The 23,160-nt window shown below is 40.4% G+C and overlaps 1 protein-coding gene across 3 annotated transcripts in view; it reads right to left on the bottom strand.

The window, feature by feature from the left end:
- Positions 1–18,582: 18,582 nt before the first annotated feature.
- The window catches only part of GRAMD2B (GRAM domain containing 2B), a 117,463-nt gene continuing 112,885 nt past the window's right edge, over positions 18,583–23,160 (bottom strand). For all 3 annotated transcript variants that reach the window (XM_063456946.1, XM_063456947.1, XM_063456948.1), the window contains exons 10-14: positions 22,907–23,017; positions 22,743–22,821; positions 21,934–22,026; positions 21,414–21,504; positions 18,583–18,887 (exon numbers count right to left, since the gene is read on the bottom strand). In XM_063456946.1, coding sequence (XP_063313016.1) covers positions 18,846–18,887; positions 21,414–21,504; positions 21,934–22,026; positions 22,743–22,821; positions 22,907–23,017 — 416 coding nt within the window. In that variant the 3' untranslated portion in view covers positions 18,583–18,845. The remainder of the gene's footprint in view (positions 18,888–21,413; positions 21,505–21,933; positions 22,027–22,742; positions 22,822–22,906; positions 23,018–23,160) is intronic.

Below are 23,160 nucleotides of genomic sequence, written 5' to 3'. Positions count from 1 at the left end.
TAGGAAACAAAATACCAGAACACAAATTTGCCCATGGGTAGATAGTACTGCTAGCAACCTGATATGAATATGTTCCTTAGCCCAGTAAATTATGTTTTTACCAAGGTGGGGGAAAAGACCGTTCTCTATACAACATGGGTGCCCAAAAGGTAGATTCTCCCAAATGTTGGACAACTACAACTCCCATGAGGGTTGAGTTGATTATAGATAAAGCAGACAATATCTATATCTAAAGCACAGCAAATTAGTTTTAGGATCAATTACTTAAAGGTACACTCTCAGCCAATCAGTGACTTCTAATTCACTAAACGGGCCTGCAAAAGGTAAGTTTCTTTGCAAGCCAGTTTAGTGAATAAGCAGTCACTGATTGACTATGAGCAAATTCAGCTGACCACTTCCAGCCAGTGGCGCTCGTGCCTGAGCACACTGCGCATCCTGTATGTGAAAATTTAGAAGCCGAAAGCCATGAGGGGAAAGAGGCAACTAAGTGGTTAAACCATTTGAGAATGATTTAACTCCTTTAGGTAAGAGTACCTCCATGGGCCTCATGGCACCAGCACAACTTAATTTAGATTAAGTTGTTTTGGTGCCTGGAGTGTCCCTTTAAGTTACACAGATGCAACAAATATCCAGAAAAGTGAACATGAAAAATAAAATTGCAATAACACTTGTGAAATGCGTTAACATAGAATAACCGTGAAGCTTTATTTTTTTCCATAGTAGTGGGCTTATGTCCTCTTTCGATCTGAAATAGTGATAGCTTCATACAAATTTTTTTGTTTTAATAAAATTGAATCATTGTTCCACTGAAACATATGCAAACCAAAGCTGATTTTATCACAGTACAACGTCAAGGACAGTGTAAATATAGATCAATCAGGGTTAGCTGAGAGCCACATACATGCATTACCCCTCCCCTCCCCCTCCTTTCAAAGAGTATTTAAGTAGCCCATTTCATTCACTACAGAGTAATGTTTAGTTTTCTACTCTCAAAACAACTAACACATACAGACTTTATTATTATTCTTTTGGCCTTTTTAAAAATATATATTGTATTGAGGTAAAGGTTAAGACATTACAGGCAAGATTAGATACAACATGAAAATGCACGTGGATGTTATAGCAGTGTACAATAGATTGGCGTTACCTTATATTTTTTTTTGTGTGAAAAATAACAAAACAAGGAATCACATGTCTTAACTGGAAACGTAGGCTAAACTATTAGAGCTGTACTAACTAGAAGTTGAACAGGCTTCAATAGACATGGTATGTTACTGCTCATTTTAGAGAGAAAAACAACATTATCTAGCAGGACATACAGGTATCAAGCTGAGTTAGCCAGACATCGGATTACCAGTTGAATGAAAAATGTGTGTGACAAAAGCTTAAGATATAGGACCACTGCTCTAAGAGGAGCATGTTGTAACACCATGCAACAACATAAATTCCACTATTATATTAGTATATTATCAGGGTTTCAGATGAAAGAATTAAAGGGTCGTGTCTCTGATGTATAGAGTCAGCCGATGCCTGTGCTCTGGAAGGCCTGCAGGCGCTCGGTCACAAGTATCATTGCTGGTCTCTATCCGAAGTAGTCACAGTTTCCCGCCCCTTTAGCTCCAAACCTTAACTGGAACTACAGCGCAATGTCTGCTGACCTTGATTTTCGAGGCAATGTCCGGGCATTAAGTGGAGTCCCCAAGGTGTGTGGTCGGTGCTCTGGGTATGAGGCCCCGGTGTCATCAGAGAGCAGATGCCTGTCAGCTGAAGCAGTTTTCAGTGCTCCTGCCTTAATTTCTTTCCAGAATTGTGCACAGATGCGGTCGAACTTGGTACAGAAGACCTCCCTCCAGCTTAAGAGCGGATCTGTTGCTGACCCTGAATAGTGCTTGAGGACTCTCGCCATCTTGAGGTAAAGACAGTGCCTTGTGATATTGTGTCAATCTGCAGATAAGTGTCATATAATGTTGCTCTGGGTACCAGGATAACTCCATCAGTCCAAAGGGTGGGATACAGGACCTGCTAGCCACCCGGGGCAATTGAGCTCCACCTCTCCTAGTCAGGTCTTGCTAGGTCGGGGCTACAAAAGTTCAAAAAAGTAGGATGTTTCTTTTTTTTAAAGGGAAACTCCATTGTTTTCTTGGCACCGCAGGTCCCCTCTCCCTCCCACCACCCAATCCCCGGTTGCTGACGGGGTGAAAACTCCTTCAGTAACTTACCAGAGGCAGCGACGATGTCCCTCATCACTGCTTCTTCCTCCACCGCCGCTCCTCCCAGTGATTGCGTCGGCCGGTGGGTGAGGCTGATCCCGCCCACCGGCCGGGGAGACCTAATGCGCATGCGCAGCAATGCCGCGCATGCGCATTAGAGCGCCCCATAGGAAAGCATTGAAAATGCTTTTCAATGCTTTCCTATGGGGAAATGATCAACGCTGGAGGTCCTCACACAGCGTGAGGACGTCCAGCAACGCTCTAGCACAGGTTTTCTGTGCTATGAAGGATAAAGTGCCCTCTAGTGGCTGTCTAGTAGACAGTCACTAGAGGTGGAGTTAACCCTGCAAGGTAATTATTGCAGTTTATAAAAAAAAAAAACTACAGGGTTAAGAGTAGTGGGAGATGGCACCCAGACCACTCCAATGGGCAGAAGTGGTCTGGGTGCCTGGAGTGTCCCTTTAAATACTACATAAAAGTTATTTTTACTTATATAAACAAATCTAGTTTTACAAAGCTCCTATGTCTGAAAACAAACACCTTAAATGCTGTCTGCCGCTTCTTTCCTTCTTATCTTGTCTCGTTGCTAATTGGGTCTGTGAAATATTATGTTAGTTCCAATATTGATTAATAGTTTCTGTTCTAATTATCTTTATCCTGCAACTAAGGGTTTTTAACTTCTACACTATACGATATTATTATGTAAATTATTCCCTATTTTTATTGATTAGTACACCATGTTCTTTTCAAATAGTTTCTTCTGTGCCACCTACTTTCACCATGTACTCATTACCTTTTATTCTCCACTTAACTGGTGTTTCTTAAAAGATCACATCTGTGTCCTCAACTCTTCTCTTGTCAATCTTTTTTTCTCTCTCTGTATAAAGTACTTTAATAGTTACATGGTTGTCATTAGGTCATCGCTTGTCAATCTTTTACTTTCATTCATTCAGTTTTCAATACTATCCATGTGCAATCGATGCCCAAATTAGATTCTACTCTACTCGGCCTGGATTTTATTAAAGACACGGAGGCTCCTATTATGCTTCTCTTTATTTAATTCTCCCTCAGCAGCGAAGAGAGATATATGCAAAAGAGATAAAAAAGAACAAATAACATTAGCATATTGACAGTGCTATCATGGGTATCCACCCCCTTAGTATATAAGGTGTAGCACTTCCTGCTTCTTCCTCTTTCTTCGCTGCTCCCTCAGATAAGTACACTCTAATTTTTTTATGGTGTGCTCTGGTGGGATTAGTTTGTTGTATATTGTGCTATTTACTCTGCTGTGGGGATATTCCCTTCTGTTATCCCTTTTATCCCACCTTATTTGCTTATTTATTTATCTACTTATCTTCTTATTTATTGACTTATTTATTTACCTTGTATTACTGTGTTCCCCTTTTCACTGTGTGACCGGGCTACCCTCAGTTCATCCTCTGGGTTTTGCTGGTTTTCTATTCCCTCACCCCCCCCTCCGGGTGGGGCTTTCCCACCCGGTCACACTCTACCGGGTTTCGCCGGCGGGGCTCGTCTAACACCCCCGCCGCGCTTCCCGGCACTTTTTTCTCTACTGCCGGCCAGAACTACTTTTGTCCACACGGCGGTTTCGTTTTCTTTTGCTCCCGCCGCTCGCGAACGGCGCGCATGCGCAGTTTGCTCGCGGCGGCCATCTTTTTGGTTTCTGGTCGCCGATCAAGGCGGCGGCCATTTTATGAAACGTGTATCGCGGTTTTGGTCCCTCACACGCTGATTATCATTACTCTCTCCTTGAAGACGGTACTCCTACCCTTTCTGCCTTGGAATTACCCTCCATTTCACTGTCATTTCCCATCCTGTATCTGGGTTAATCAATCCTGATACTGCCTGTCATTTAGATTTTCATTTATTTTTTCTCACTTGCACTCAGTAGCCATCATGCATTCTGGTGATAAATTCCCTGGCAAACTTAGCCCACCTATGCCCTACACTAATCCTGACCCCCAGGTTGACCCTGGACTTATGGGCTCAGAAGAATTCCAATGCCTTCTGGACACCACCATGTCCAACTCTATCTCTAAGGCCATATCATCGGCCATGGGCGCTATGTCCTCTACCATCTCGGACTCCATTGCACTCGCACTCAGGCAAGTACAGCCTCACACTACCCCGGCCTTGACCCAGGCCCCCCCTGAAGGGACATTACCGGGGCGCAAGTCATTAGGCAAACGCAAGCACTCACAGGACCCCCCCACGCAGGTTGAACCTGCTCTGATTGACATGCCTCAGGCTGTCCAAGATGGCGCGCAACAACCGCGCAGTAGAGCTTCTGGGAGAGCTACGGCTACCAGAGACTGGAAACGGGCAAGAGCCCAAGATATAATGTCTGACTCAGACGAGGAGGGGGATGAGGGGTCTGATGTCCCGTACTCAGATCCGTACGAGGACGAGCTCTCAGAGGGCGAAAGCCTCCAGGGAAAACAATTCCCCTTAGCACCAATACGTGCCTTGGCACATTCAGGGGCACCCGGGGCAGATACTGAACGCGACCCTAAAGAGGTTCCGCTTTTCGATCCAGACAACCTGAGACACCCACGCTCTGCTGAGTGGGAACCCCGACCCATAATTCCTGATGCTGTGGCAAAAACCCCAGAAGTAGACCCCCAGATAGCCCAGTTTCTGGCCAAGACAGGCTGGAAACCTAAGAGGGGACTGGACTATTCCCTCCGTAACTGTCAGGACAAGTTCCTCGACACCCTGGGTCCAGTTACGAAACGTTATGAAATGCTGGAGGCGGCTCAGTCGGGTGAGGCACCATTAGACTTTGAGGTGGCATTTGGCTGGCTCCAACGCTTGGTCTGCATGATCGGCAACGCCAATACTGCCATGTCTACGGAGCGCAGGAAGGCTATCCTGCTAAAAATTGAGCCAAAACTGGCTAGCATGGCCTCCTCTGAACCAGGGGCCGCAGCTAAGGGTCTGTTATTTGGCGACTCCTTCGTCAAAGATCTGGGCTCCTATGTAAAAACCTTCACAGCCCTTGATAAAGCCCAATCATCTATTAAAAGGGTCTTCCACCAAAAGGTTTTCGGTGGGGCCGGGAGAGGTAGGAGCTGTCTACCCGGCTGCAACCCCCGAGGTTTCTCTAGACCGGGCAGAGGCTCCTTCAACACACAGAGGCAAAGCCAGGAACGTTCCTATACACCATTCTTCCCCTCTCGAGGAAGAGCTTGGAATGCCCGCGGCGGCCGAGGAACAACCCCAGGAAAACGCCCTTATGGTGAGTACGATTTTTCCCAATTTTTCCCATATAAATGTGGGGGGCAGATTGGCTTTGTTCTCACAGACTTGGGCCACAATCACATCCGACAGCTGGGTGTTACAGACTGTAGAGGGTTACCACCTAGAACTGACGGGTCTTCCCTTTCAGGATTCCCCTCCACGGGTACCACACATGCCACAGTCCCACCGCGACCTCATCTCCGCAGAGATAGAGGTCCTTCACAACAAAAATGCCATAGAGGAAATCCCTCTAGATACCCCAGGTTTTGTAAGCAACCTGTTTTTGGTACCAAAGAAAGGCGGGGGTGTCCGCCCGGTTATCAACCTAAGACCCCTCAATGCCTTTATCCAATATCATCATTTCAAAATGGAGGGCATACACTGCCTCCGAGACCTCCTTCTCCCAGGAGACTGGATGGTGAAACTCGATCTGCAAGATGCGTATCTCACAATCCTGATAACTCCAACACACAGGAATCTACTACAATTCCAATGGGGCACAAGGAAGTGGCGCTTCGAGAACAACTACCCAACTCTTGGCGAACGCATGGGCACCAGGAACACGGCGCACATATGCTACGGCATGGAGAGCTTGGTCCGATTGGTGCCTGGAAAAATCAGTGGATCCCATATCAGCTCCTGTGAAGACGGTACTAGACTTCCTCACTCAATTATTCGAATCGGGCAAGGCGTTCCGTACAGTCAACATCTACAGATCGGCTATCTCGGCAGGTCATGATAATGTGGACGGAAGTCCTCTCGGACAGAACCCCCTGATCTGTCGCCTACTCAAAGGCATAAGTTTTGCACGCCCTCCAAAATCCAGATACGGGTCCTTTTGGGATGTCGACATTGTGTTCAAGTTCTTAGAAGAGTGGCCTGACAACACGGCACTCTCACTTAAACATTTGTCTGCTAAATTGCTCATGATTTTATGCTTACTATCCTGTAAACGAGTATCAGATGTACGAGCCTTAGACTGGCAAGCCCGCACATTCACTCCGGAGGGAGTGTCATTTGATATTTCGCGAAGAACTAAATCAGCGACTAAACAAGTCTTCTATCCACGCCTCCCGAACCAACTGAAGCTGTGCCCAATACTGTGCTTGAAAGAATACGAATCCCGTACTTCTTCCCTCCGACCATCAAACGAAGGCCCATTGTTTATTTCACTAAGGAAACCGCACCTCCCGGTATCTACACCTACGCTTGCCCGTTGGGCCAAGTGGTTATTAGCTTCAGCCGGGATAGACGTAACAGTTTTTTCAGCCCACTCGGTGAGAGGCGCTATGGCTTCTAAAGTATCGACGATAGGATGTCGATTAGAAGATATCCTGAAGGCCGCAGATTGGTCTACGGAATCCACATTCCGGAATTTCTACTTTAAACCAATCCAACATTTTTCGGAAAGAGTTATTGCTCAGCTTTGAAAGAGCATAATAGGAGCCTCCGTGTCTTTAATAAAATTCCTAGATTTTACTATTAACATGACGTAAAGTCATGATTTTATTAAAGACACGAGGCGAGTCTTATTTCCTTCCCGCCCTCCCTGGGTGGAGGGATTGGATTTCACACGGATATCGACCACAGAGCGGATGTAACCTTAAGTTCAGATTACCTTATTGCAGGTTTCATACATCCCTCAGGTAAGTGGCTCTAACATGATACTAGTGGACATAATATTATAGATATCTTAAGTTTGACGACATGACAACAATTCTGTACACATTAAGTTATAACCTTTGTGGGGATACATGATACAACCAGTTACCAGCCGAATATTACCATATTTTTCTCCTTTCATTTTAGCCTGAATTATACTGTCAAGGTGTCGAAGTGCCGATACAAAGTTCTACAGTCCATCCTCAAAGAATGGAATTTTGACTACCGCCCACTGTTCCTGTTCGGGCCAAGTTTATCGTTCAGTTATGGATCTGGTCTTCGGATCGCGGAAGAAAGAGGAAGAAGCAGGAAGTGCTACACCTTATATACTAAGGGGGTGGATACCCATGATAGCACTGTCAATATGCTAATGTTATTTGTTCTTTTTTATCTCTTTTGCATATATCTCTCTTCGCTGCTGAGGGAGAATTAAAGAAAGAGAAGCATAATACTCGCCTCCGTGTCTTTAATAAAATCATGACTTTACGTCATGTTAATAGTAAAATCTAGGAATTGTGAGTGATACTAAAACTAACACTGTTTTTTGGTCTACCCACTGAGTGCTGTATTTTATTTTATTTTTTATTCATTAAATCTGAGCATGACTGCATTAGTGGACACTGGAGTCAATAACCCATTACAGACATTGGTGTATGAGGGAAAAAAAAAAAAAATCTTTGATGGGTTGTCAAATGAATCCTAAATAGTGGGACAGTAACATCAAGGAAATCACATAACTGGGAGACTGACTGTGTGGTGCTCGTGTACCAGAGCCCCCAAACGAATATGAAAAAACAAAACACAAAAACAACCAGTTATTTAGTCCCACTACACCATGATGCCAAAAAGGTAGATCCCCAGATGTTTTTAAACTACTGCTTCCATGATGCTTTGCTATTCTAAAGGCATGCAAGGCATCATGGGAGTTGTAGTTCTAAAACATCCGGGGATCTACCTTTTGAGCGCTCTACAATGACCGCCTCGAAGGTCAAACAATAGCCATGCACGGAATGTATGACACCAGAGCATATGAACTTCCATGGTTGATTTGCACTAAACATTTTCTCATGTAGCTTTTCATTACACACAGCGTGCACCAATCTAATAATGGGCGCTTTGAAGATTAATGCACCCCCCTTATTAAGTCAGTCACCACAGTTCCAACATACTTGATACTCAACTCATCAGCTCACATTTACACACAAACCATATTTGTAGTGATTTGGTTAATCATGTTGACATACCTCCCAGCTTTGGGACACGAGGGATCATATTTCTCACATATTTCCTGAGCTATTAAAACCTTACTGTAATCCTATCAGTGCCATGCTAAGGGATTGCACAATATCACGTCAATATATGATACTAAATGGGCACCAATACAACTTTAATTCATTGACAGGTTTTGGCCTGATTAATATGCTGTATGGTTTGCACAGAAAAAATAAATAAAAACATTTATTTTTGCTAAACCATAAGCCTGCCTCTTTAGCCACACCCCCTCACTCCAGAAAAATACTTCCTTACCAAACAGGTATGTACGCAGCTCAGCCTATCACAGCACTGAATGATCTGAATAACTAAATAGCCTACATTTAAAAAAAGAGTAGACATATATTAAGGATATCACTACTTGCTTGCAGTTTCTCTGACTGTCTGCAGCCAGGTTGTGAATTAAAAGCAGCTCACTTCGTGCTGTTGAGGCTGAGACGGTGTGCATACCTTTGAAGGAAGTCTTTCAGGCATGAGGGGTGTGACCCATGAGGCAGGCTTAAAGTGCAGTGTTCTGTAAAACATTTATTTGTTTTGTGCAAAAACTATAAAGATTTGAGCATGTAAAAAAAATGCAGCATATTAATGAGGCCAAAATCTATCAAATGCATTAACGTTTTCTTGTTGCCTGGAGTTTCCCTTGAATAGCTCTGATTCCTTAACCCTCACCCACCCTAATAAAAAATAACGATCCCAATGAATGACATTTGCATTGAATTCACTTTGAATTCCTGGCAATTCCCATTTTAGTGAATAGCCTGTGCCAGTGTTTACATTATAAACAAAAAAGATCCACGAGACACTAGCCGTGTTACAAATCAAACAGCATTTTTTTGTTTTGGTTTTTTACTTTTTTCATTTGTCTCTATCCTTAAACAGTACAATTTCCTGACCTCCGCTCAGACCTTTAATAGATTATGAGGCAAGTTTCACTTTAACTTTCACAATCCTATCTTTACTGAATATTCTGTGGGATTAAAAGATTCCATTAAAAGCACACTCTATGATACACCGCATTATTATACAACGATAATCCAAACTCCACAACTCCTTTTACCCTCAGCATAGCCACAGTTACCACATTGATACATTGCTGTTCATCATGGAATTGTACTAAATGTGTGTTCTTTGTCCCACCCCTTAGAGCCTCCCTGGAAAGATAAGGAAGGGAGGATAGGACTGATGACAGGGATAAGGGAATGGCATTAAGGGGAACACTATGTTTCAACTTAGGGACATAAAAAGGGGTGAAGGGGGAGGGAACTCACCAGTCTCCTGGCCGAAGTGTAAAGCTAAGCTAACTTTTCCCACCCGCGCACCCTAGAGATGCAAGTATGTCTGTCTGTTTTGGAGGTTGTGGGTGCGGTTGTTTTCTTTGTTTTGTCACAGCTCGCGGTAGTCCTGGCCAGCGCAGTCAGAAGTGGAAGAAGGTGCCCAGTCGGCTTGGGGAGTTGCAGCCTGCTGAGAGCTGATGGCGGGGGCAGGCTGCTCCGGACTCAGTATATACAGGATAGAGCTGTCTGTTGGTGAAACACCCCAACAGCTGACAGAGTTAAGATGCTGGCAATTAAAGTTATCAATAAAACTTTGGCCGTTGCCCTTACCCAAATCATGTTGTTCTTGTGTGTTTATTGGGCAACGGGTGGTTGGGTTCTTGTCAGCAGTCAAGTCAGTCTAGCTGTGGATGATATCTCCTGTAGTATAGATGTCACCAACATCTTTACTTTCAGCTTCAAATACTATAAAACATAACACAAAAGGCATGTGACCAATGCCACAGGATTCACAATCTATATTGTTAGGCGTGAACAGAAAATGCCACCATTCTGTCAGGGTTATCTACTAAAGATAAAGTTGTCAGGAATTCAAATTTTAGACCAAAATAGCCAACCTTGAAGCAGAGCTTGATTTGGAGCAGCTGTTATGGCCTTATATTTGAAATTCACAGTGGATTTACTCTGAATTCCCATAATTCTTCAACCAAAGAAAAAGCAGCAGGATATTTTGAATATTAAAGAAACAGTCTAATAAAAAACAAACCTTTTTTGGTTCCTTTTGTTCTTTTATTAATTTAGATTTTATAGTCCCCGCTTTTTAAAAACCTTATACATCACAAGCAAGAAAAAAAAAAAAGAAATAACCTGTAGCCCAGCACCAAGGCAAACATCTTACTGCAGCTGCTCATCCTACTGTGGAGTCACCAAGCTTGATATATTCACTATAGAGAAGGTTTCAGACATGTACAGCTATCATTGCACTCCACCTACCTAATGAATAATGTTTCTCTATGGAAAGCACGGAATCCAATGAGAATAATTGTCATGTACCCAGCATCTGATGTCAGTATACTTCCATGATATTGTCGAACATTTAATTACTGAATCTGCTTTAGTTCGAAGCCCTTAAGACCTAGTAGCTTCATGATTGAATAGGCACTGTAACATATAAAAAAAAAATTGTATTACTTGCAAATGGTACATAGAAATGACAGTATCTACTCATTAAACCACTTCATTAAGATGGGCCTATTTAGAGCAGGTACACTCTATGATTAGAAATACAGGGCCCCTTAGGTTGGCACTCAGTACACCAATTATGGAGTGCTACTTTTTATTCATCCAACATGTTTTCGTTTTGTACATTTTTAGTTAGCGCATTTACCTTTTAGGGATGGTGCACAAGAAAGCATCAGTAAAACTGGGGTTCATATTGTCCTTCACAGTAGTGCATTTTTGCAAAGTTGGAACAATTTTCTTGTGCATTACCACACACCCATAACCAAAGGTCAAATCAGAGTCACACAAATTAAGAATTGACTCATTTATTATGCTTCTGAACACGCAGTGTTCACCATACCTTGTCATAACAATTACCAGAAAAAAGTTTGATACACAATATACATAAGTGCTATAACTTATGACACAAAGTTTTTCCCTGTTTACCACTTGTGTAAAAATACGTATAAAGCTTGTCCAAAAAAATGTAATACATTTCTTGTGCATAACACGGTTACCCCACCTTTGGATTTTTTTTTGTCTGTTCTGTAATGGGCCAAAATAATCTTTCTGCCATTTTTCTATTCCACTTTAAGATTTTTGCTCATCATTTCTGGTCTTTCCTCCCTCAAGTGTACTCCCATGTCTGTCTCCCTCCAAATCAACAGCACCACCATCATCTCTACCTCGCAGGCTCGCTGCCTTGGTGTTCTGTTTGACTCAGACCTCTCCTTCATGTCCAGTCGATCGCCAAATCCTGCCACTTCGATCTCAAAAACATAGCTCGCATCCACCCCTATTTAACACCAGACATGGCTAAGGTGCTGGTCCATGCCATTGTTCTTTCTCGTCTTGACTACTACAATTCCCTTCTAAGTTGTCTTATGTGTTCTGCCAAAGACCTACGTCTATCCTCTGTCCGTACTCCCACATCTGATGCTCGCCTCCAAGACTTCTCCAGGGTTGCACCTTTTCTGTGGAACTCCCTTCCCAGTTAGATTTGAAAGATTTCTTTTTATTCCTTAAATAAAAAGAAAGATCATGAAAGATGCTTTTCGGTGTCAGAAACTCCACCTCTGACAGAAGTAGAACATTTTGGTGGAAAGAAAATGCACAGTTTTTGCACCTTTTATACATTCGAAAATGAAAAATTTGTGAAATGAAATAAATCAAAATCAAATGGGACACAACTCATTTAGAATTGGACATGAATCATACTTCATGAATAATACACACTAGAAGTCCACCCATCCTTAGCCCTCATAATAGGAAAATGTAGCCCTGTTGATCAATGTCTCACCAACATGCAAAAGTAAAGTGCATTTACACGTATGTGATCGTAACGGTGAGATAAAAAAAAAATAAAGTGTCTAACATAATTGGCTGCTGATAGCTCTAGAGTAGTGGGGTGGGGTGGGATAAACTCTGATGTTCCAACTAATAACATTTTCTTTTGCATTAATTTGTGTTTATTTTAGCTCCATTGTGCCCCAGACCTCCCAGCTATTACACATCTAGAGGTACAATAGCAATTTCAGAGTCCTGTTCTGGCATCCCCCTCAAAATGGGTCACCAAGGAACTGTACAGTACGATCACTTCTTTAGACATGAACATGTCTATTCTTCAGACATGCCCTCTTCTTTGGATGGCACCAGTGATTTAGTTCACATTACTGATCTGTCCCCTTTGGCCAGTCCACAGGGCTTGCCCTCTATCATTTTTATGATGTGATTAAGGTATACTTTTTTTGACCAGAAAAGGTTGCACCATAAAATGATACTACAGTCAGAGTTTGTTTTTTTGTTGTTTTTTTTTTTTTTTTTTAAGTCTTAGAACTGATATGTTCAGCAATATAGTTACTTTCCAATACCTACCTATTGCCAAATATACTGAATTTTGTTGTCCCTAATTAAATACATCTTTTGTCTTGTTAGTCACGATTCACTTTAAAAAACAAATAATTAAATCAGCACTTTTTGCCTACATTTTTAAATTCACTGCTATAAGAGATTTAGTAAACTTCTAAGTAACTTTACTACTGAAAATATGTTCTAGGGAACAATATTCTGGATCTCCTTTATATTTAAAGCTTTAGTTCATATTTAAATGCTGGGTTAAATAATGTGCTTTGGCGTCTCCCAGTACAATATATAAGAATGTTTTGTTTTAGTTTAGGCATAGTATTCTTAAGTAAACAAAGCGATAAATGCACAAAAGCAAGACCAGGAAAATCAAGTTTGCTTTTAAAATAATAACCAACCATCCCATGCAGGTAAGATTAGGTTATTTTCCATTCGAATTATGTAAAATGCAAACATCGGAATCGGATGTTGTCTGACCACAGCTTAATGTTTTCAGTCATCTGTCCCATGCGCATAACCCAAGGCAGACCGGCCTATTAAAATATGTAATGTAACAAAAGCTGCCTAAAGAGTAAGATATGATGTTGTAAATTTAGATTTAAACACCGAGTGTGTCGGGGATTTTTTTTTTTTGTGGTCTTAAAGGGCACCACAATAAAATCTCATCAACGTTTTTAGTGTTTGTAGAGGAGTGCCTTGGCACCATCCTTTCATTTCACATTAAACTGGTTTTGAATAGTTGAAAACAAAAGGATAGACCCTAGCTGTCTAACCCCTCTGTGCTACTTGTGCTTGTAGGGAAGCATTGGCCTGAACAGCAATGGACACCTGTGACTGGCTACGGAATTTTCGCTAACCTCTTTTAGCCTATTACAGCTGTCACTTGCTGGCATGAATTGGTATGGCAGAGCGTGTAATCTTTGCCTTAGCTATGCCTCATTGTAGGCAGCCAGGGACCCTTATTCAATGTTCAACTACTCGATAAACTGTTTATGAACTGTACAGGCACCCAGACCACTGTATCTTAATGGCTCCCCCTTATACCTGTTTTAACCTGCCAAGTAATATTTTCATTGCATGGTTTAAATGCCTCATGTCGCTGCCAGACAGTGACTTAAGGTGCTTCTGATGTAATTCGGTTTATGTAATTTCCATTAGGTGCTCTTGCAGAGCATTCTGTCTTGCACCAGCCTCCCAATGAATTACAATGGGAAAGCATTGATTATCTCCGAGAATGAAAGACCAGACCAGGGAGAAGAGGCAAGTACAACCGCATATCTTTTCTCTCCTTACGGTGGGGACACTAGATAGATATAGAATACGGACATCACAACATGCAAAAATGCATTTCAGGGAAGTGGCTTCACCAGCTACTGCACCCCCCACTCCTAAGCATGTATGAACACCTTGATACAGATACATGCACTGGCACACACACACTCAGATACACAGACTGACATTTCATACTTTAGATCTTTGCAGCCATCCTCCTGTTAGCTTACCTTTTTTGTCCAGGACGGTGACTTGCATGGGTTCTGGCCTAGGCTGATGGAGGTGAGCATGCAGCAGCTCACTCCAGCCTCTTCTCCGCCTCCTGCCTTTATTCTTCCCGGTTAGCTCTGTGACTAGGTTTCACTGTAGACTGAGCACAAGTAAAATTCCTAAGGCACACAGTTACAGTTCATAGCATACTCATTTAGTCTTTAGTATAACGATCACACACTGTGCTTGTCAAAAAAGGGGATTTCAATGCTCAGCAAGCCATGGAGGCTACATTAGTGGCGGCATTGTAGGCACTTTAACTGCTTCCCCTCATTAAAGTTTTATAGTGTCTGGAGTCCCCTAGTGCCGTCTTTCCATTCAGTGTTAAACTATTTTTAATACTACATAAGAGTTCCCAGCAGTCCATCCCCTCTGTGCTACTTTTGCTAATGAGGAATCATCATAAGAGCCAAAGAACATCTGCGATTTGCTTTTCAGACTCAAATTACTAAAACACCCAATGCTGTTTAGAAATGGCATTACTGTAAGGAAGTGTGCATTCGCTGCCTTAGCCATACCTCCAGTAGAGGCTGGGCTGTGAGTGGTTGGGGAACAGTAGCATAACCAGAGATGCAGTTGTCCAGGGCAGAACTAAATTTTGGTGTACTTGTGTTCAGTGTTTGTATCTGCAGTTTTTGATTGTTGGGTGCCTGCAGTCTCCCCAGTATATTTATAGCAGAGTAGGCTCCTGCCATCTGGGGTAAGCAGGTGCCTACTCTGACTTTCTAAATAAGTGCCCACATTGGGGCTCCTTAAGGTGGACCTCCTGGTCTGCCTCTGACAGGTCTTTGCCCACTCCTCTTGGTACCCCTACTTTTTTTGCATCCATGACAGCAGCATCACTGCCCCCCAATAGTGATGCTACTGCCAGGGACCCTTTGTGCTAAACCGCAAGAAAATGGTTTAACATTGAATGGAGATTGTGGTAGAGGACTCTAGGCACTATATCCAGTTCAATTAGAAAGAGGTTTTAATAGTGCCTACAGCAAGCATGTCAAACTCAAAGGCTAGCACGGGCCAAATAAACAAGGTTTAAGTTTATGTGGGCCTCCAGGTCCTCCACTGTCCAGCTGCGGTCATTGCAACATTGACAGACACATATTCTTGCACACACTCACAAACCATTTTATTTCGAACTCCCTACCTTTTTTGTAGCTGGTGTGGGGCCTCTTCCTGGGGTCCATCTTCTCTCTAGTGATCTCCCTTCCTGCTCCTCACTGCTTCCTCATGCACACAGTCTAGTGATGCTGGGCAGGTATATCATTTCGGCACCCGGCATCACCACAGAGGGCACGCGCAAGGGAGCAGGAATAACAGGCTGAGCTCCCTCAATTATAGCACTGGAAAACATTACTGCTGAACAGGGGCCGCGTCGGGTGCCAGCCATTTAGGATCGCGACCGGGCCCCTGCAATGTCAGCTGGCTGAGAGGAAGTGAAAGCCTGTCACTTTCTCCCAGCATCATGAAGGGAGACAGCGAGGGAGGGAGAAGAGGCCACTGCAACATGAGAGGGGCACGAAGAGCTGCTCCAGACCCTTCATTCCCACCAGCAAGACCAGGACACCAAATCACCCTCCTGGTCACATAAGGTATGTTAACAGGAGGGTGGCTGGAGATATTAAAAACATAACTTGTGCATCAGAATAAATATATATATATATATATATATATATATATATATACACACACACACACACATACACATATATACACATATACACACACACATATATATATTTATTCAGTGTGGTGTTTTTGGGTCAGTGTGTATATGTATCAGTGTTTGTGTGTCAGGGTGCGTGTGTATGTCGGTGTTTGCATGTGTCAAGGTATGTGTTGGTGTGTATCTATGTGTATGTGAATCTGTGCAAGTATGTATGTAGTAGTGTATGTGCATGCATCAAAGCAGTCATACAGCAGCACAACATACAAACACACCCCTGAATTCAAACACAAATACTTCACACAAATGTACATCCGCATTTAAAAGTGAACATTACATACAAACACACCCCTGTATTAAAACACAAACAAAAAAAAAAAACCACAAAAGGCATATGAAAGTCCTTGTTCTTGCATACAGAGCCTCTAAGCATGCTTGATTCTCCAGGAGAGGGGAGGGGAGGGCCAGAGCATGAAGGGGTCTATAGGCTATGCATTCCCAGTGATGTGCACGGTACATTGGTAGTGAATGGGTTAATCGGTCTAATCCATCAAGAACCTTTAAGTAAGCTTGAGCAGTTAAAATAAATTTAGGCCAAAAGTATTGATCACCAGACTAAACATTAAACAAAAGGGTTATTATTCTACAACATTAGGTTTTTCTTCTAATAAGCTTGTCAAGTACATGTATTTAAAAAGAATACTCCAATCACCACGACCTATGTAAAATGCTACTCTCAACCAGACTCCTTAAACTCAGTGGTTTAAAACCGGTACAGATCTAACTTATATCAGGGTTATTCACTAAAAGTGAAAACTGCTGCAGAATACAAAGTGAATTTCGAATTTAAGGCCAAAATAAGAAATACTGGAAACATTCTGCAAGTCAGGCATGCTTCCAGTTTACAGGCTCCCCTACCCTCCTGGGAGGGAAGGATCATGAAAAGCGGCAAACCATAGGGTTTAAAAAATAAATAAATAAAATAAAATGTAAAAAAAAAAAAAAAAAAAAAAAAAAAAAAAAAAACTGTTTTATCTTTTTTTTGTTTGAATGGTTTAAAAGTTGCGAGGGAAGCTCCATCCTGGTGATTAAACAAGACACTTGTCTGTAAACGTAGCAGTGGTTTTATGCCAGTTGTGTTGTGACTTGCATGTTAACCTTTAAAACGGTATGAGGAAGCAATATTTCCAATAACCCTGACTGACACACACAATAAATACTTCACAGGGTGGGACAAGTTAGATATTCATTGATGGAACTTTGCTTTGTGCAAAACCAGTTATGTTTCATATTTTAATGCCTTGTGCTCCAACAACAAGATGGGGCGCACATAACTCATTTCAAGTAACCAACAAGCATAAATTAAGTATGAAAATGTATGTTTAACAAAGGTCGCTGCCAGATCTAGATGCAGCAATTGTAGATTTATAGATTTTACTAGATAAAAAACAAAAAAACAACACCGGAACAGTAGAAATCAGCATGAAATACATAGTTTATTTAAACAATTTAGCAATATGTCAAACATTTCACAGAAATATTTAAAAGTACTGTTTGCACACAAGTTATCCTGTACGATTAAAGTACTTGTGCAGCATTTTACTTCATTTAAGAAAAACTTAACCAACCCATTGTGTAAACACATTTGAAAATGGCAGTGGTCACCAGATATAAAAATAAAAAAAAAAAGACACAAAAAAACCAAAAATAAAAACAAAAGACGCCCTATAAAATGCTTGCGGTCTGGTATATAGATTATATGTCCTTAATGTGCCTTTGGACATACAATATCCAGGTGGTGAAATTACATTGCAGCAGAATACAGTCCCAGTCATTTTAACTTTAAAATCATGAACAAAAACCATCAAGTGTGTCATACATTGCATTGATTTCAGAAATGATTAGATATTTGGGAGAATATAAACTGCAGATTCAATACAGTATCCTAATTGAAGCGTTTCGAAAACAGCCCCAATGGCATTTTAATCATTGTGAACGGCAGGTTTGCAATACACAGGAGCTCCATCTGGCAACATACCTTAAACCATTGCACAAGAAAATTAACAAGTTCACAAAAAACAAAAAAAAAAAAAAAAAAACAGTTTCAAGATAAATGATAGACACTACGGCTATAACGTCATAATAGAGCTTTATGAGCAAAAATGCATTTCACCAATAAAGGGCTCATTGCTTTCAATAGAGTTCCAGTATCATTAGTAAAAATATATATTTATATCTAACAGTAATAAATAATGAAGATCATGAATTTTTTGTGCCCCCACAAAACAAGATGTTTATCCTTCAGACGTGGCAGCTTTATGGTATATATTTAAAAAAAAAAAAAAAAAAAAAAAAAAGTAACAGTAGACGAATATTAAAGTTCTGGTTACTATAGTGTGGTTGAGCTTTATGACTGCAGGTAGATTAAATAAATTTGTAAGAGTCCTGCTAAGCAATATTTATACTTCTTAACTACATTTTTGTGCAATTGACAATTCACGGTCAAAGAAAAAAAAATAAAATAAATTATTCAAACTGGTCTGACAAAAGGTTGAAATAAACTGATAACAGAACCTCCCCCCTCCCAAAAAAGAAAATTAAAAAAAATAATAAAATAAAAGGAGTGTTCATAGGTACAAGTCTTGAAATACGTGCAAAAAGAAGACTAACTTCACAGTGAAATGTTGGATTGCGCTCATTCAGAACTTCAGGACCGAAGAATGGGAAACTGTTCAAAAGTCATCCAATTGATGAACAAAAGAGAAAACTACACATTCCTGAGATGAAGGTTATTGGTTTCCCATATATAATTAGGCTCCGTCCAGCAGAGATTTGTTTACGATGTGATTCACCCAAAGTGTTTTATTCCATTTCCCCCTAGTTTGCATCTTCCAACAGTCTTTGCAGATTCCTTTGGATCTATGTTGTGAAACAAGGGTAAAAAAATAAAAAATAAAAAAACATTAGAGTTTATCTATTCTTCAAAAGTTTCATGTACTGTAGGTTTTAGGGGCATCAGTTAATCTTTCTAGAGTCTGTGCCCAACTTCCTGTTACATATTGGAATTACTCAATTGGATGTGCGCAACAGACCACAGTAACAAGTATTGGCAACAGTCTTGAAACTAGTATGTGGTGTCAATCGTGTGATCATTGCGGTGTGTTGTGTTTTAGTGTAGCAAGGTTGGACTTTTAAATTAGTGAGTTTCTGAAGTCACTCTCTCCATGTTACAGCTTCTGTGATTCTCTATTTACCGTTTTTAATATTTTTCTCAATAAATTGTGTTTCCCCACCTGCTGTCTCCCTCCCACACTTTTGTGCATCTGGCCGTCTCACTACCATGTTGTTTTCATGTCTTTGCATCACCTTATCTTCCCCACAAATTTAAGCCTAAGCCTGCAGATTGTGTTTATCCGCTTCCACTATTGTATATATTTTTAATTTAAGGTTTTTTTTCCTCTGTCCTCCCATTCATACCTCTATATTCTGAGTCCTTAATTGCATTTACCCACCAACAAAGCAGCAGTGCAATAGGAGATACGAAGTGGGAATATGATCACGTATTCTCCCCTTTACATTATTTGCACCAGAGGAGTCACCAATAGAATGTGCCCAACACTAGCTTCCATGACAATTGCCCCACTGTTAGTACTTTAGACTACTTTGAGAAATCTTTGCCCTTGTCCCCAGCCCTCTTAGACAATGAGATTTAAAACATGCGCAAGGAGGCTGGGGCTGGTAAGAAAAGGGCAACAATAAGGATGTAATCCCATCCCCTCATTTAAAATTTCTGGCCATGCACATTTTGCAAATCATGTGTGGATAATAACCAATGTCAGATTATGTTAAAGGTTCAAATGCTTAATTTAATTGTCTAGTGTGTATTTTAAGGCAAGTGCACACAGGTGTCCTGCATATTTAACATTTTAAGACCTATTACAATTAAATCACTATAGATTCTACATAAATATCAAAAATAGCAAATGCTCTATAGACTCATGCTAGGATTAAGAAAAAATTAAAAAAAAAAAAAAAGAATTGTGTTTTACCATATCCATTTCTCTTGCTCGCTCTAAATATTTGAATAAGATAAACCTTGCTAAAATAGGCAAATATTTTTTCCCTTGGAAGTCTTAACTGTAGGATGGCTATTCACTCTGTGGTTTATATTCCATCATTAGTCATAAGCTAAAGCAATAATGTCATAACACTTTGTTTATAGCTTCCATTAATCCCCACACAATAAATATAATAAACACAACTACAAAATAAATCTGAACTAACAAAACAAACAAAACCCAACCTTTACATTATTGCTACATTCCAACAATTTATGAAGTTTTATACATATTGATACAAATTCATAAATTGATGGAATAATTCTATATACATACATACACACACACACACACACACACACACTGAACAAAATTATAAATGCAATACTTGTTTTTGCCCCCTTTTTCATGAGCTGAACTCAAAGATCTAAGACTTTCTATGTACACTATGTACAAGATTTCGCTCAAATACCGTTCACGAATCTGTCTAAATCTGTGTTAATGAGCACTTCTCCTTTGCCGAGATAATCCCTCCACCTCACAGGTGTGGCATATCAAGATGCCGGTTAGGCAGCATGATTATTGCACAGGTGTGCCTTAGGCTGGCCACAATAAAAGGCCACTCTAAAATATGCAGTTTTATCACACAGAACAATGCCACAAGTTGAGGGAGCGTGCAATTTGCATGCTGACTGCAGGAATGTCCACCATAGCTGTTGCCCGTGAATTGAATGTTCATTTCTCTACCATAAGCTGTCTCCAAAGGTGTTTCAGAGAATTTGGCAGTACATCCAACTGGCCTCACAACCGCAGACCACGTGTAACCACATCCAGCATCTTCACCTCCAAGATTGTTTGAGACCAGCCACCCGGACAGCTGCAGCAACAATCTGTTTTCATAACCAAATAATTTGTGCACAAACGGTCAGAAACCATCTCAGGGAAGCTCATCTGCATCTCGACCTGACTGCAATTCGTCAAAATTGACTTGAGTGGGCAAATGCTCATTCGATGGAGTCTGGCACTTTGGAGAGGTGTTCACACCAGATACGGACTGGTTTTCAGACCCCCCGTACAGTAAAACTGCACAGTTTAGAGTGGCCTTTTATTGTGGCAAGCCATGCTGTCTAATAAGCATCTTGATATGCCACATCTGTGAGGTGGATGGATTATCTTGGCAAAGGAGAAGTGCTCACTAACACAGATTTAGCCAGATTTGTGAATATTTGAGAGAAATAGGCCTTTTGTGTACATAGAAAGTCTTAGATCTTTGAGTTCAGCTCATGAAAAATGGGGGCACAAACAAAAGTGTTGCATTTATAATTTTTTAAAATATATATATATATATATATATATTTTTTTTTTTTAAACTTACATACACACTTACCTTATCTAGTTTTTCCAGGTTACTTGTTAATTCGTCACAAATGGAGTTTGCATTTATATGCCAGCTTACCATGGCCTGGTCTACTGGCCATCTAAGAGAAAAATTATACCAAGGAATACATAAACACTAATTTGCAATATGGGGAACATTTTACAGAATGTTACACGCTTTGTTAAGTTCTATATCAAAGAGTACTAGAGCAGGTTTACATTTGGACTTCACAGTTCCAAAATGCAGGGGTTTTTTTTTTTTTTTTTAAATCTTCTGTAGTTTTAATATAAAATAAAAATACTGTAGTAAAATATTGTGGGATTCCATAATGAATAATTCAAATCTACATTAGTTTGGGAGGAACTAAAAAATACACCAAATTATAAAAATAATGTACACAAGACTCTAGCATAAAAAAAATATAAATTAAAAAAAATTATAAAAATACACAAGTGTAACCTCTCTACACAAAAATATTTTTAGGATCTGATTTTTGTACTGTTACAAGTACTTATAAGTCAGTTCTTACTCATTTTGTGCAGAGTGCAAAGATAATAACTTCTCTTCAAGATGCCCAATTCTTGATTGCATATAAAAAGTTGAGAATATTAACAGACAGACACTGAAAGACATAATGCAAGCACATAAATTACATTATGATACTAGTGCACACACAAACATACATCTAATGATTTATGGTCTGTATACAATCCAATCATAGGGTAAAGTGGCATAATGTGATGTTAAGACAATAGATAATGTTAATACTAACTACATCCTCAATATGTTAAATCGGATCCTATATCCTCAAGTGTTAAAAATCTTTGTAAGTGGTCTAGATTATTTTTAGGATAGGAGCTTTCAGTTGCCTTTTACACCACAAGCTTAGTGGGATGCCTGTGTGTATATTGCACTGTATCACATGTACATTTTCTTGAAGTTAAAGTATGTGTTTCTGGAAATCAGGGTCTCCAAGTCTCTACGTCAAAGCAAATACATTTTATGGTCTAGCTTCTGCTGTTAATAGATTTCCACTCTGTTTCAGAGGTAACTTCCAAGAATGAAATTGAGGGTTACAAAGAGCACTATGCAAAAATAAATAGACAGTGCAAACATCAGAGCAATCACACACACACACACACACACGTTAAAAAGCTGTATTTAACCCCTTAAGGACAAATTACAGGTCATGATTCCCTTTTATTCCAGAAGTTTGGCCCTTAAGGGGTTAACTCTCTGTATTAACCAGCTTAAAAAAAAAACACACAAAAAACAGACTAGTGAAGAGTTGTACAATAGGTTGACAGTGACCCAACAAATACCAGAAAGTATACTTACAGTATTGCATAGAAAAACAAGAGGCCATTTAAAGAAATAATCTTCCAGAGATCGACTCTTTGGAGGAATTTTAGGTGCCCTGTTGAAAGATCACATGGATTTGAAAGCTATTTTGTTGTTAAAATGGAGGTGCCAGATAATATTTGTAAGTTATTTTTATTTACCGTGTCTAGGTGCAGTAGATTTTTTATCTGGTGTCGGCTTAGGTGGTTTGTCAGTTTGGACAAGAGTTTGCTGTGACTTTGTAAGTGTATTCCGTTCCCGCTCTGAGAATTCTTCAAGAATTATAAACAAAGAGATAAAGTTTAGTGATTACACTACATTTTAAAACACCAATGCAGTTAAATATCACAAAACCATTTGAAATAAGCATACGTTTATTTTAGTCCATAAATAGTTCTGCCATAGAAGAGGTTTG

The sequence above is a fragment of the Pelobates fuscus genome, chromosome 5 (genome assembly GCF_036172605.1).
Source record: "Pelobates fuscus isolate aPelFus1 chromosome 5, aPelFus1.pri, whole genome shotgun sequence".
NCBI lineage: Eukaryota > Metazoa > Chordata > Amphibia > Anura > Pelobatidae > Pelobates > Pelobates fuscus.
This window is presented reverse-complemented; position numbering and strand designations above follow the sequence as displayed.